The sequence below is a fragment of the Microtus ochrogaster genome, chromosome X, assembly GCF_000317375.1.
Source record: "Microtus ochrogaster isolate Prairie Vole_2 chromosome X, MicOch1.0, whole genome shotgun sequence".
In the NCBI taxonomy this organism is placed as follows: domain Eukaryota; kingdom Metazoa; phylum Chordata; class Mammalia; order Rodentia; family Cricetidae; genus Microtus; species Microtus ochrogaster.
In genome coordinates, this window is record NC_022026.1 from 48,422,205 (window position 1) to 48,434,777 (window position 12,573).

General features: G+C 37.7%; 1 protein-coding gene across 1 annotated transcript in view; it reads right to left on the reverse strand.

The window, feature by feature from the left end:
* Positions 1 to 12,573, reverse strand: part of Scml2 (Scm polycomb group protein like 2) — a 92,029-nt gene that overhangs the window by 38,446 nt on the left and 41,010 nt on the right. The window contains exons 11-12 of the mRNA XM_026784707.1: positions 7,814 to 7,894; positions 3,466 to 3,549 (exon numbers count right to left, since the gene is read on the reverse strand). Of these exons, the coding sequence (XP_026640508.1) occupies positions 3,466 to 3,549; positions 7,814 to 7,894 (165 nt within the window). The remainder of the gene's footprint in view (positions 1 to 3,465; positions 3,550 to 7,813; positions 7,895 to 12,573) is intronic.

A 12,573-nucleotide genomic window follows, 5' to 3' on the forward strand; every position in this document is an offset into this window, starting at 1 on the left:
GAACTCACAGAGATCCACCTGCCTCTGCCTCCCGAGTGCTGGGATTAAAGGTGTGCGCCACCACCGCCTGGCCTGACTCAGTATTAACTACAAAACCTTGCAGTTCTTTTAAGAGGTCCTGCCACGAAACACTTAAATGGTGTTGATGAAAAGCTGACCAAATGCTTTTTGGTTTTCATCCACAGCAGGAATAAAGCCACTCTATTTTAAAATGCCAGCTTTCTGGGCCATCCTGCCAGTGCCAAAATCTGACTCTTTCAGACAAGTGGTCCAACTACAGAGCATTTGAGTGTGGTTTGTGAACAGACTGCTGAAGCTTGCTTGGTGGCAGGGACCTTGAAATCCCATAGAGTTGTGACAATAAACATGGCTTCCGCTGTACCTCTAGCATGAGGCAAGAATCTCAGAAAGCTAAGGAATGGGCTGGATCCAGCCATCAAAGTCACGGCTTTAATCCTTTCCATATTGCTTTGCATTAAAGACTCACGTGGTCAGAAAAAGAGAGATATACAGTAAAGATAGATTCAAAGAAAACCTGTAAATGGTTTACAGTGTGTTTAAAAACTATATACAGGCTTGGGAGAGAAAAGAAAAAGGTTAAAGTCCTTAAAATAAAAAAGAGAGTAGTTGGGAGTGGTGGCACACACCTTTAATCCTAACGCTTGGGAGGCAGAGGCAGGCAGATCTTTGTGAGTTCAAAAACAGCCTGGTCTACAGAGGGAGTTCCAGGACAGCCAAAGATACACAGAGAACCTGTCTCAAAAAGCCAAAAATTAAAAGTAAAAATAAAAGAAATAGAGGTTAAAATAAAGCCATGTAAAGATGAAAAAGACATAGAGAGTCTGGATACTTTATATTATTATGCCGTCTTTGAATTGCTAAAAAAACATTTAAATATAAATGCTGCTGGATTAATAAAACATAAATATTTAGAAAATACCTTGTTCAAAATTGAAGTCAAAAGGTATGTTACTTTGGAGAAGAGGTTTTGTGGATTCATTCTGAGTTAAGAAAAATCAAGTTTGATCAAGGAAGACCACCTGAGAAATCTCCAGAAGGAACAGATCACCCAGATGTCTGAGTTCTACATCTAGAACACAGTCAAGACTGCTGCCAGAGATGATGAAGCTTCACAGGATACTCCAGTCATTACTTGATCATAATTTTAAATTTTCATTAGGTCCCCATAAGATTATCAGCAGCCCCAACAAGCAGGAAGTAGCCTGGAAAACTACACCCTCATTCCCAAAAATGGACTATGAATATTTTCCTTTGTTTAGAATGTTGGTTATAAGTTGTTATAGATAATGGTCAGGAGAAAAGTTAATCAAAGAATATTAGATTCAGAGTTCTTATTTTTTATTTTTTAAAAAAGAGGGGGAAGTGGTGTGGGACAATCATCTATATTTTATCAATTATATTTTAAATAAACACTGACTGGCCAGTAGCCAGGCAGGAAGTGTAGGCAGGACAACAAGACAGGAAGTTGAGGTGGGTCAATGAGAACAGGGGAATTATGGGAAGAGGATGCAGTCCTTTACCCAGCCACAGAGGAAGCAAGATGTGACTGCCTCACTGAAAAAGGAACCAAGCCATGTGGCTAACATATACTAGTATAATGGGCTAATATAAGTTGTAAGAGTTAATAAGAAGCCTGAGCTAATGGACCAATCTGTTTATCACTAAAAAAAGTGGGAGCAGTCTATACATGGCAAATGTAACATCCTTTTACTGCCACTATAACTCCCTCTCATTTATAACTAGTTCACCTATTTACAACCAGCTTCATCTTATTTCATTTTAAACAACTACTGTCCACTTCAGTCTTAAGACTTCTTGGTTAAATTCTATACCATAACACCAAGAATCTTAAGTTAGTTTTAATCTGTTGAACATACCATAGATGTATGTCATGCCCCAATGAAAAATGTAGCTGATGCTCAACAGGAAGCCTTAGTCCTATTCCCTATGGTTCATATTCTTAAGCAGTGCTATAAACATTACCACAGAAGAAAAGTAATCAAAAGACAGGTCTATTATCTCTGTGAGCTACAAAAACCAGCTTTCTCTAAGAAATGCCTACTGGTGCAATAATAGCACAAATATTATAGGGCTAACAAAGTACCTTTTGATTGAATTTAATGTCCACTCCATGAGATGTAACTTATACCTGATACTGTTAATGAGTCCAAGAACCTGTGACAAGAGGTCACATTTCAAAGGAGAAATCCTATTACCAAGGTTCTTCTAAATGGGCACAGCAATAAAACAACTCCTAATGGCATATTGCTATCCTCATTAATTAATTGATCACTCAAACATCATCAGAGAAGCTTTTTTAAGTGGATTGTAATTAGCAAAGAGACCTACAACTGAACAACAATCAGAGAATGAGAGATTTTGGAGAGCCCAACCTTAAAGAGGATGTCTTTATCACATCCTTACCCTCAATGCTCAGAAAACTATGTAAAAAAGCAGGCGGAAAGATTCTAAGCAGGGGTAGAAAAGCACTTCTCCTAGATAACATTTTTTAGAAACAACACATGAACATAAGGACTCAGAAAGACTAACAGAATGCACATGTCTTGTATAAGCTCAAGCCTCACTATCAGCAGCATGGAGGAGAGGAAATGATCATAATTCCCAGCCCTAGCCAAGAACTCATAACTGCTAGAAAAGGGAAAATCAGTTTTCTTCAATGGAGTAATATTGAGTATATCAACCACATAACAAGGCAGGCCACATGTTCAGTAGTCAGTTAACACAAAGCAGACTCCTATTGTGTGTGTGTTGGGAGGACTTCATTTCTTTTCAAGAGAGAAAAAAAATGAAGTGGGCAAATAAGGATGTGGAGTATAATTTGAAAATTGGGGAGGGAAAAGAATATGATCAAAGTAAATTTCATGAAATTTTCAAAAAAGGAATACAAGCATTAAACAAAGGAAAATACTTTTAAGCAAAGATGCACCATAAGCAAAGTTTAACATACATTAAAATTTCATATAATTAAGGACTAGTCTAATCTTCACCACCACCACAAAAAAGATAAAAAAAGCTTCCATGAAAACAACCAGCAAATTTGAACTAGCACAGTGAAAATTTCTAGCAGTTTATCATTTGGCTACTTTCTGCTTTTCTTTTTTCTTTTTTTTTCTTTCTTTTTCTTTTTTTCTTTTCTTTTCTTCTCCTTCTTTTTTTTTTATTTTTATTTTTTCAAGACGGGGTTTCTCTGTGTAAAAGTCCTGGCTGTACTGGAACTTGCCTTATAGACCAGGCTGGCCTTAAACTCACTGAGATCTTCCTGTTTCTTCCTCCCAATTGCTGGGATTAAAGGCATGTGCTACCACAGCCTGGCTTACATTTTTTTCTTAAAACAGAAAGGAGTCTTTCCTTCTGAAATACTACAACATTTTTAAATATGGAGGAATAATCTTGCAAATCTTTATACAAAACCAAAGCAATCACCTGGGGCTGCTTGGACATCTTTCCCTGGTCTGGCTTCTTCTTCCCAAGGTTTTGTGAATCCTCTGCCCTTGGGCTTTTTCCCGGCTTTGTTGAGGTATGAAATAAAAAATAAAAATGATTTATATTTACAGCTAGAATTCATTATGTTCCTATATGTATGCCAAACAATAAAGCTTCTTATCATAAAATATAGATTCTCTTCCTACAATGTTGTCATGAAAAGGATATCATGATCATATAATACACAGCTTCCAATTTCCTGGTAGCTCAGTTTAGATTATTTTATATTTTCTGTAAAGATAACTACCTGGTTATTTTTGTAAGTGTTTTATAGTTAAAAAAATAAATATCAGTATCAATGCCTACAAATTTAGGTTATTAATAAAAATTAATTTTACATAGCAAATATTACTAAGTATAATTTAAAATGCTTTGTAGGTAGATATGAGACACACACGCATGTACATGCACACACATGCACAAATACTAACATTTTGAGGGCTTTATTTTTTAAGTTGAAACAGTCTACTGCTTTGTTTTTTTCATTGCACAAATACCACAAGAGTATGCATAAACAAGACATGGGATAGCACATATCTCATCTTTCTCCAGCCTTTTTCTTCCACTTCTACTACTCACCAAAAAAGGACAGAGTCTATCCTCTGTTGCGAGTGTAAATTAAGATCATTTAAGCGGCATTATAAATGTATCCATTATTTACAAACCAATACACCTATATGCACCAGACCCATTTTATTCTTAGCAACTAGCTTACACTCTAGGTTTAAAACTTCCAGTTTAACAAAACAAAACAAAACAAAAAACATCTAGTAATATTACTTACATTATTCTTTTTTACATTGTCTTCCTGCCATCAGTTTCAGGATGTTGACCTGGAGCAGACCACCTACACCTCATCACATTGACATCATCATTAAAAGTTCCAGCTAAGGCCCTGAACTGGTTCTTCTAGACAATTTTCTGGATCTATCTTCAAGACTACAGTGTTTTTTGTCTATCTTCGACTCCTTTACTCAGTACCTTTAGTTTTCAAATGATCATGTTTTACACACTCATTGCAAAGTTTTTCCATAGTTCTCTTAGATTTCTTCTGGTTTTCTCTAATCCTGATACAACTTGTCCTCAACTGTCTACCTCCACCAATACTTCTAAATGAAGTACCCCTTTGTCACCCCTAAGCAGTAAGTCAGCTCCTGACTAAGTCACACACTCATTTACTTCCTTCAATAAGAAGCAACAGTATACAGATTAGCAATCTAGTTCTGTAAAGGGCTAAACAGTACACATTCTGATGATCGCATATGGTATCTTTCACATATTCTTTGACTGCTAAAAACTACTCAAAGAACATAAAAATCAATTTCATCACATATACTACATAGGCTGTATATGATTCTATGTAAAGTCCAACCTAATTTCTATGGAGAAGTCATTGTTTTACTGGACTTTTAAGTATATATCGGGGCTACAATGTTTCCTTTTGCTTAAGTTCCTACTTCTAGCTCTCTCTGCTCCATTCAGCAAAGCATTCAACCTTCTACTTTATATGAAGACTAAAATTTGTCTTTGTAAATGACCTTAACTATACCGCTACACCATCTTAAAACATTCCTTAGGGCTACAGAGGTGGACAGTTATTAAGAGTGCTTGTGGTTACCCTTCCAGAGGACCACAGTTCATTTCCAATATCTACATCAAGTGGCTCAAAACTGCCTGGAGTGCTACTTCCAGAGAAACAATACTCTCCTATCCTCTTATGACAATGAAATGCATATATAAAAATAAATACAGCTTAATTAAAAATAAATCTTCCATGTCTAAATATGATGCTAAAATAGTAAAAATTGTGGACAATGAATTCAAAAGTCTAGCTTTAAGAATGATTAAGTTGGGAGCAGTGAGACCACAGATCCTGAATTTCTTGTATTCAACTTGTTTTCCCCTGATCTGAGTGCCTACAGCTGCTCTGAGCACGAGACCTTCAGGAGTTCCTGATGGCAGGAGAGTGGTTTCTGGTGGGTTTGGCTGGGGCGTGGCTATCTCTATAGAATCTGACCCTGGACACAATAAAGGGAGCATTCTTGGGGCATTCAAGGATGACCTGTGTCGCTGTCTCTCTGTCTGTGTGTGTCTGTGTATTTTAACCTCCAGCCCCCTTGCCCAAAGCTCGCGAACTGGGTGCCAGTGCACAGAGCGCAGACACAGGGGTGCGGTGCGTGGCAATTAATGACTTCAAATTGTTCTTAACTGAACAAACAAATACAGGGAGTTCAGGGCTAAGATGAGAAATTCAGCATCTTGCATACAAAATTCAATAGACAGAGATTATGAAAAAAGATCTAAGCAAGGAAAATTTTAATAAGTCAAAATTTAAAATTCTGTGAAGCACAGGCCCTAGGAAAAGAGATATGGGTTTGAAGGTCCTGAGTATGGAAAGCCTGGCAGGGATTTGAGTATCACACCTCATCTCCTTCAATAGGAATCCCCAGTTGTACATCACATGAATAATGAATAGTCTATGAATAATGAAGAAAACCAACTACAAATCAAATGGTCATAAGCAGACCCTTAATGATTTATTCTATAGACCAAAGAAACAAACAAACAAACAAACAAAATATATGGATTGAAGGGAACTGGAAATAGGAGCAAAGAATAGAGGAAGGAATTTGGGGAGGGACATATAAAGTGAAAAGCATTTCAAAAAAAGCCTTAAGGAACCCTTCTAGGTCCTGAATATTAAACATATACACATATAAAAACATTTTAAATGAAGTGACTGTGTACTGGAAGGAAGCCATCACAAACAGACAAGACATGTTATAAAAAAAAAACAAAACCCTGTGCCAGCAATGAGTTGTAAATGTTGGCCAAATTGCTTTACCCCTAACACTATAGGTCAGTGGTTCACAATCTGTGTCATGACCCACAAAGGAGTTGCGTATCAGATATCTTGCATATCAGATACTTACATTACAATTCATAACAGTAGCAAAATAACAGTTATGAAGTAGCAATGAGATAATTTTATGGTTGGGGTCACTACAACATGAGAAACTGTATTAAAGAATCACAGCAGTATGAAGGTTGAGAACTACTGCTACAGGACATTGCCAATGCTACTGATTACATTCTAAAACTTGATGGCAAGAATCTCAAAGTATTTTTAGTTTCTGAGCATACCACAAATTTTTGTCAAGTTTGTGAGCTATAATAACCACATGACCAGAAGACATGCTGAATAGCATAACGCTAACGCAATGTTATGAGAGTTTCCAACCATGTTTTAAATCGATTTAAGGACTACTCCATAAGATAGAGCCAATATCTGACACTGTTAATGATATCAAGAACCTGAGACTAGACAGGTTCTGTGATAAAGGGATAATATAATAAGATAACTCCTAATGACTTACTGTTATACTCACTGATTACTACAACACCCAATTCTTTTCAGAAAAGCTTCTTGCAGTGGATGTTAATTAAGAAACAGACCTACAACCCAACAATCCATAGAGAATGAGATACTTTGGAGCACTCAACTCTGAATGGGATTTCTATAACACAGCCCTCTCCACTCAAGGCTCAGCTACTGATGTGGAAGAGTAGGCAGATATATTTCAGGCAGAGGTGGAAAAGAACTTAGATGATACAGTGCTTTCCAAACACAAATAGCAGATGCACAAAGGAACTCAAAAAGAAAAACAAACAGAATGTCCATGTCTTTACAAGTTCAAGCCAAACAAAATTCCAGCATGGAGGAGGGGAGTGGATATAAAATGCAGAACTATTCAATAATTGATAGTTTTGGAGAAAGGGAAAATCATTTCTCTTCAATGGAGTAACATTGGTTATGTCAACCACATTCCACAGCAGGCCACATATTCAGAAGTAGCTAGGTAACACAAATCACTCTCCCATTTGTATGTGACTTTCATTTTTTTTAAGAAATAGAAAGACCATGAAACTGGAGGACAGGGACATGAAGAACAATTTTGGAGGAGGTGGGACAGAGAAAATATGATCAAAATAAACAGCATGAAAATCTTCAACAATTAATAAAAGAATTAAATGAGGAAAAATAAAATATTTTCAAACAAAAGTACAAAATTGAAGTTTCTCATACAGTAGATTTTCATATAATCAAGAAACTGTCTAATTCTCCAAAAGGAAGCTTCTCTTAGAACAACCATATACATTAGACTAGCATGATGAAAATTACTAGCAGTTAATTATTGAGCTACTTTCTGCATTTGTTTTCTTAAAACAGAATATTAAATATAGAAGCATTATTTTGCAAATCTTTATAAAAAACCAAAGCAATCACCTGGGGCTGCTTGTACATCTTTCCCTGGTCTAGCTTCTTCCCAAGTTTTGGTGATTCCTCTGCTCTTGGGTTTTTTTCCAGCTTTGTTGAGGTATGAAATGAAAAATAAAATGATGTATATTTACAAATAGAACTCATTATGTTCCTGTAGGAATGCCAAATAATAAAGCTTCATATAACATGAAAAGGCTACAACCATGCTCTTGTGACATGCAGCCTGGTAATCTAATTCAAAAAACTTTAGTATTTTATGTAAAGATTACTTGCCAGGTTATATGTGTCTATGTTCACAGGACACACACACACACACAGACACAGACACAGAGAATATCAATGACTTTTGAAATTTAGTTATAAGATAAATGAATTTTACATAGCAAAAAATACTGAATTCAACTAACAATTATTTACAAGTAGAGATATGAAAGACACACACACATATCTGTCTTCAGCTACCAGGAAAAATATGACCATTTAACTGTGGTCATAACTTTACCTCCCCATTTACAACTAATTCACTTAAATAAACTTGACTATACTCATTTATTTTTACAAACTACCTTATATTTCATGTTGAAAACTCCTATTTTAAAAGAATTCTAGTAATATCACTCACACTCCCTGTCATCAATATCAGGATTTTTCACCAGGATCAGACCACTGATACTCCATCACACTGACATTATCACTAAAGATTCCAGTGGCCCTTTTGTTATTCTTGGCAATTTCTGAATCTTCTATTCCCAAGACAACCATGTCCCTTTGTCCACCTTCAACTCCTTTACTTGCTATCTTTAGTTTCAGACTAATGAGAGTGTTTTACTTGCACTGCCAAGTTTAGCCACAGTTCCCTCTATTTTTATTCAAGTCATTAGGGGCAGGAAGAAAAGGCCTACAATGCTGAGAGATGAGTCAACCTGCAGTTGGCCCGAGGGGCTAGCAACAGTCGCTGTCAGAGGTCCTGATTGTGCTTAGCCAAGGAGGGGTGACCAGACAATGCTTCCTGATGGCATAGCAACAGGTGTTTCCAGAGATCCTGTTCATGCCTAGCCAATAAGGGGCAACCACACAATGATAACAGATCAGAATGCCTGGGTGCTGGGAGGGTATATAAAGTTTTCCACATTGCTAAATAAATGAGTCTGCTATATGCCTTCTACCTGATTCCCAGTGTCTGAGTCATTAATGCAGTGCCTTCTCACTCCCTCCCCCGAGGAAGATGTTAGGGCCCAGCTATATTTAGGTTCCTTCAGGATTTGCTCTACTTCTGACACAACTTGCACTCAACTGTCTACCTCCACTAATACTTTTTAAATGAAGTATCCCTTCCTTCAATGCTCCTGAGCTATCAGTTCTCACCTCCATGTCATTTGTCATCACTTCCTCTAGCAGAATCAACAGAAAAGTGATCAGCAATCTTTTTTTTTGTAAAGAGCTAAACATTTGTAAATAGTAAACATTCTAAAGGCCATATACAATCTGTCACATAAACATATTTGTGTGCTTGCTATTAAGAATAAAACCAATGATGGGGGAAATGGGAACATGAGGGATCAGGATGGTCAAGTTGAGGACAGGACGAAGAGGTAAGAGTAATGAGAGAGATATCTTGATAGAGTGGGCCATTATGGCGTTAGGGAAAAACTTGGTGCCAGGGAAATTCCTAAGAACTCACAAGGATGAGCAGAGATAAGACTCCTAGCAATAGTGAACAGGGTGCCTGAACTGGCCTTCCCCTATAATTAGATTGGTGACTACCCTAATTGGCATCATAGAGACTTCATTGAGTACCTGATGGAAGTAGATGCAAAGATCTACAGCACTGGGCTGAGCTCCAGGAGTCCAGTTGAAGGAGGGGTAGAGGGATTATACAAACAAGGAGGAAGGTCAAGATCATGATAGGGAAACCCACAGAGACAGTCCTGAGCATGTGGGAGCTCACGGACTCTGGATGGACAGCTAGGGAGCTGGCATGGGGACCAACTTAAGACCCTCTGCATCTGGGTGACAGTTGTGTAGCTTGGTCTTTTGTGGGGCCCCTAGCTGGGGGACCAGGACCTGATCCTGATGCATGAACTGGCTCTTTGGAACCTATTCCCTATGGTGGGATGCCTTGATGAAGGGGGGAGGAGCTTGGTCCTGCCTCAACTTGATATACCATGTTTTATTGATTCCCACTAGAGGCCTTACCCCATCTGAATGGAGGTAGAGAAGGAGTGGATGGGAGAGGTAAAAGGGAGGTGGGGGAAAGGAATGGAAGAAGAGAGAGGGAAACTGTGGTTAGTATGCAAAATATAAATAAATAAATAAATAAATAAGTAAATAGATAAATAAATCCAATTAATATAAAAAACAATCTTGTGTCACAATTTCATGGACCTTATGAAAATTCCACACTGATCTACAAGGAGGAGTCACTCTGGCTGGGCGGTGGTGGCGCACGCCTTTAATCCCAGCACTCGGGAGACAGAGGCAGGCGGATCTCTGTGAGTTCCAGACCAGCCTGGTCTACAAGAGCTAGTTCCAGGACAGACTCCAAAACCACAGAGAAACCCTGTCTCGAAAAAAAAAAAAAAAAACCACACACACACACAAAAGGAGGAGTCACTCTTGTAATTGATTTTTTTTGACAATTATATTTTTAATGGTTATAAGGGGAAACTCACGCTACAAGAGTGGGAGGTCTGACTTCCTATCTGTCCGGCGGGAGCTGCTCAGAGAGAGTGCGCACCTGTGTCCTCCCAGTTTTTCTTCCTGGGCTCCAGGTAGCCACGCCTTAACTAGATATGATTAACAGTTTCCCCATCAATGTAGAGACTGACTCTACACATTTCTCAGGACTTTTGATTTTCATGACTCAGGTTTTCTTTTTTTTGTCATTTTTTTTTAAAATTTATTTATTTATTAAAGATTTCTGCCTCCTCCCTGCCACCGCCTCCCATTTCCCTCCCCCTCCCCGATCAAGTCCCCCTCCCTCATCAGCTCGAAGAGCAATCAGGGTTCCCTGACCTGTGGGAAGTCCAAAGAAGTATATTCTCATGATCTAGTGTTTTCTTCTGCTTAAGTTACTACCTCTATCTTTCTCTGGTCCATTCAGCAAATGACTCAACCTTCCACTTTATATAAAGATTAACATCTGTTTCTGTGATTGACTTTAACTATTCTATCACACTATCTTAAAACATTCCTGGGGACTAAAGAGATGGTTTAGCAGTTAAGAGCACAAGATGCTGCCTTTACAAGGACCAGAATTTATTTCCAACACTTGTATCAAATGGTTCACAACTGCCTGTAACTACAGCTCAAAGGTTCCAATATCCTGTTTTGTCCTCTGAAGATACCTGCATGTAAGTGTAAAAACAAACATGCAGACAGATGATTAAAAGAAACATGTCATTTTATTAAGTTCCTAACTCCTCCACAATGAAATTCAAAGACACAGAAATGATAAAAATTTGGGATAAAGAATTCAAAAGTCCAGTTTTAAGGATGACTAATGACCCCAAATTCAAACAGTCAGTTCAGTAATCAGATAAGAAACTTAGCACCTTGCATAGAAAAGTGAAAATAGTGATTCCAAATAAATTATTTAGGCAAAGAAAACATATTAAATCAAAATTTAAAACTCAATAGGCCACTGGTCCCAGGCAGGGAAAAGAAGATATGGGCCTGAAGATGGTGAGTGTAGAAGGCTAGACATGAACTGAGTGCCACATCTCATCTCCTTCAGGAGGAATTACCAGTTGCATAGCACATCTATAAGTAATGAAGATAATCTGTAACAAACTGAGTGGACATAGGCACATTTGTAAGATTAATCAAGTAGGCTAAATTCAAAACTATATAGATTAAAGGTTGTTAGGAGTAAAGATCAGAGTTAGGAAGGTGGGGAGGAATATCTAACAGTAAAGCCTCTCAAAAAATCCATAAGGAAACTACTATATTAGAAGCTTCCTGAAACATATACACACTCATACATGCATATAGAAAAGTTTAAGTGAAATCTGCATGTAATAGAGGGAAACAACCCTAACTAGAAAACACGTATTACCAAAAATCCCTCCTAAAGCAAGAAATGGGTTACCACTTTTTGAGGTGTTAGACAAAGACGTTCCAGAGAACCCACTCCTAATATTATAGGCCACAGACAAAGCTATTAATTACCCTCATCAACTTGATGGCAAGAATCTCAAGATAGTTTTAATGTACTGAACAAACCAAAAACTTCTGTTATAGAGCATGGAGAAACCTAGCTGCTATTCAAATGGAAGCTTCAGCACTAATGGCTATGACTTATAGTGGTAAACATTGCTATACACACTCTCAGAGAAGAAAAGTAATCATCAGCCTGATTCATCTACTAATCCTGTGACCTATTATAACAACCTCCTGGCACCATACACTGGTGCAATAGTGATGTGACTTTTATAGTGAAAACCAACCCTTTTTTATAGAAATTAGGGTCCATTTCATGAGATGGAATCTATAGTTGACACTGTTAATGTAGATAAGATCATAAGACTTAGTGAAAATCCCACTCCTATGACTCTGCTAAATGGACACAGTAATAAAGCGACCACTAAAACACATTATGAACATTGATCACGATAATTCTTAATCCTCTTCAGAGAAGTTTCTTGCAGTATATGGGAATCAATACAGGGACCAACAACTGAACAACCTGCAGAGAGTAAGAGACTTTGGAGTGCTGTACCTCAAATGGGATATTTGTAACACACTGTTCCCCTCAAGGCTCAGGG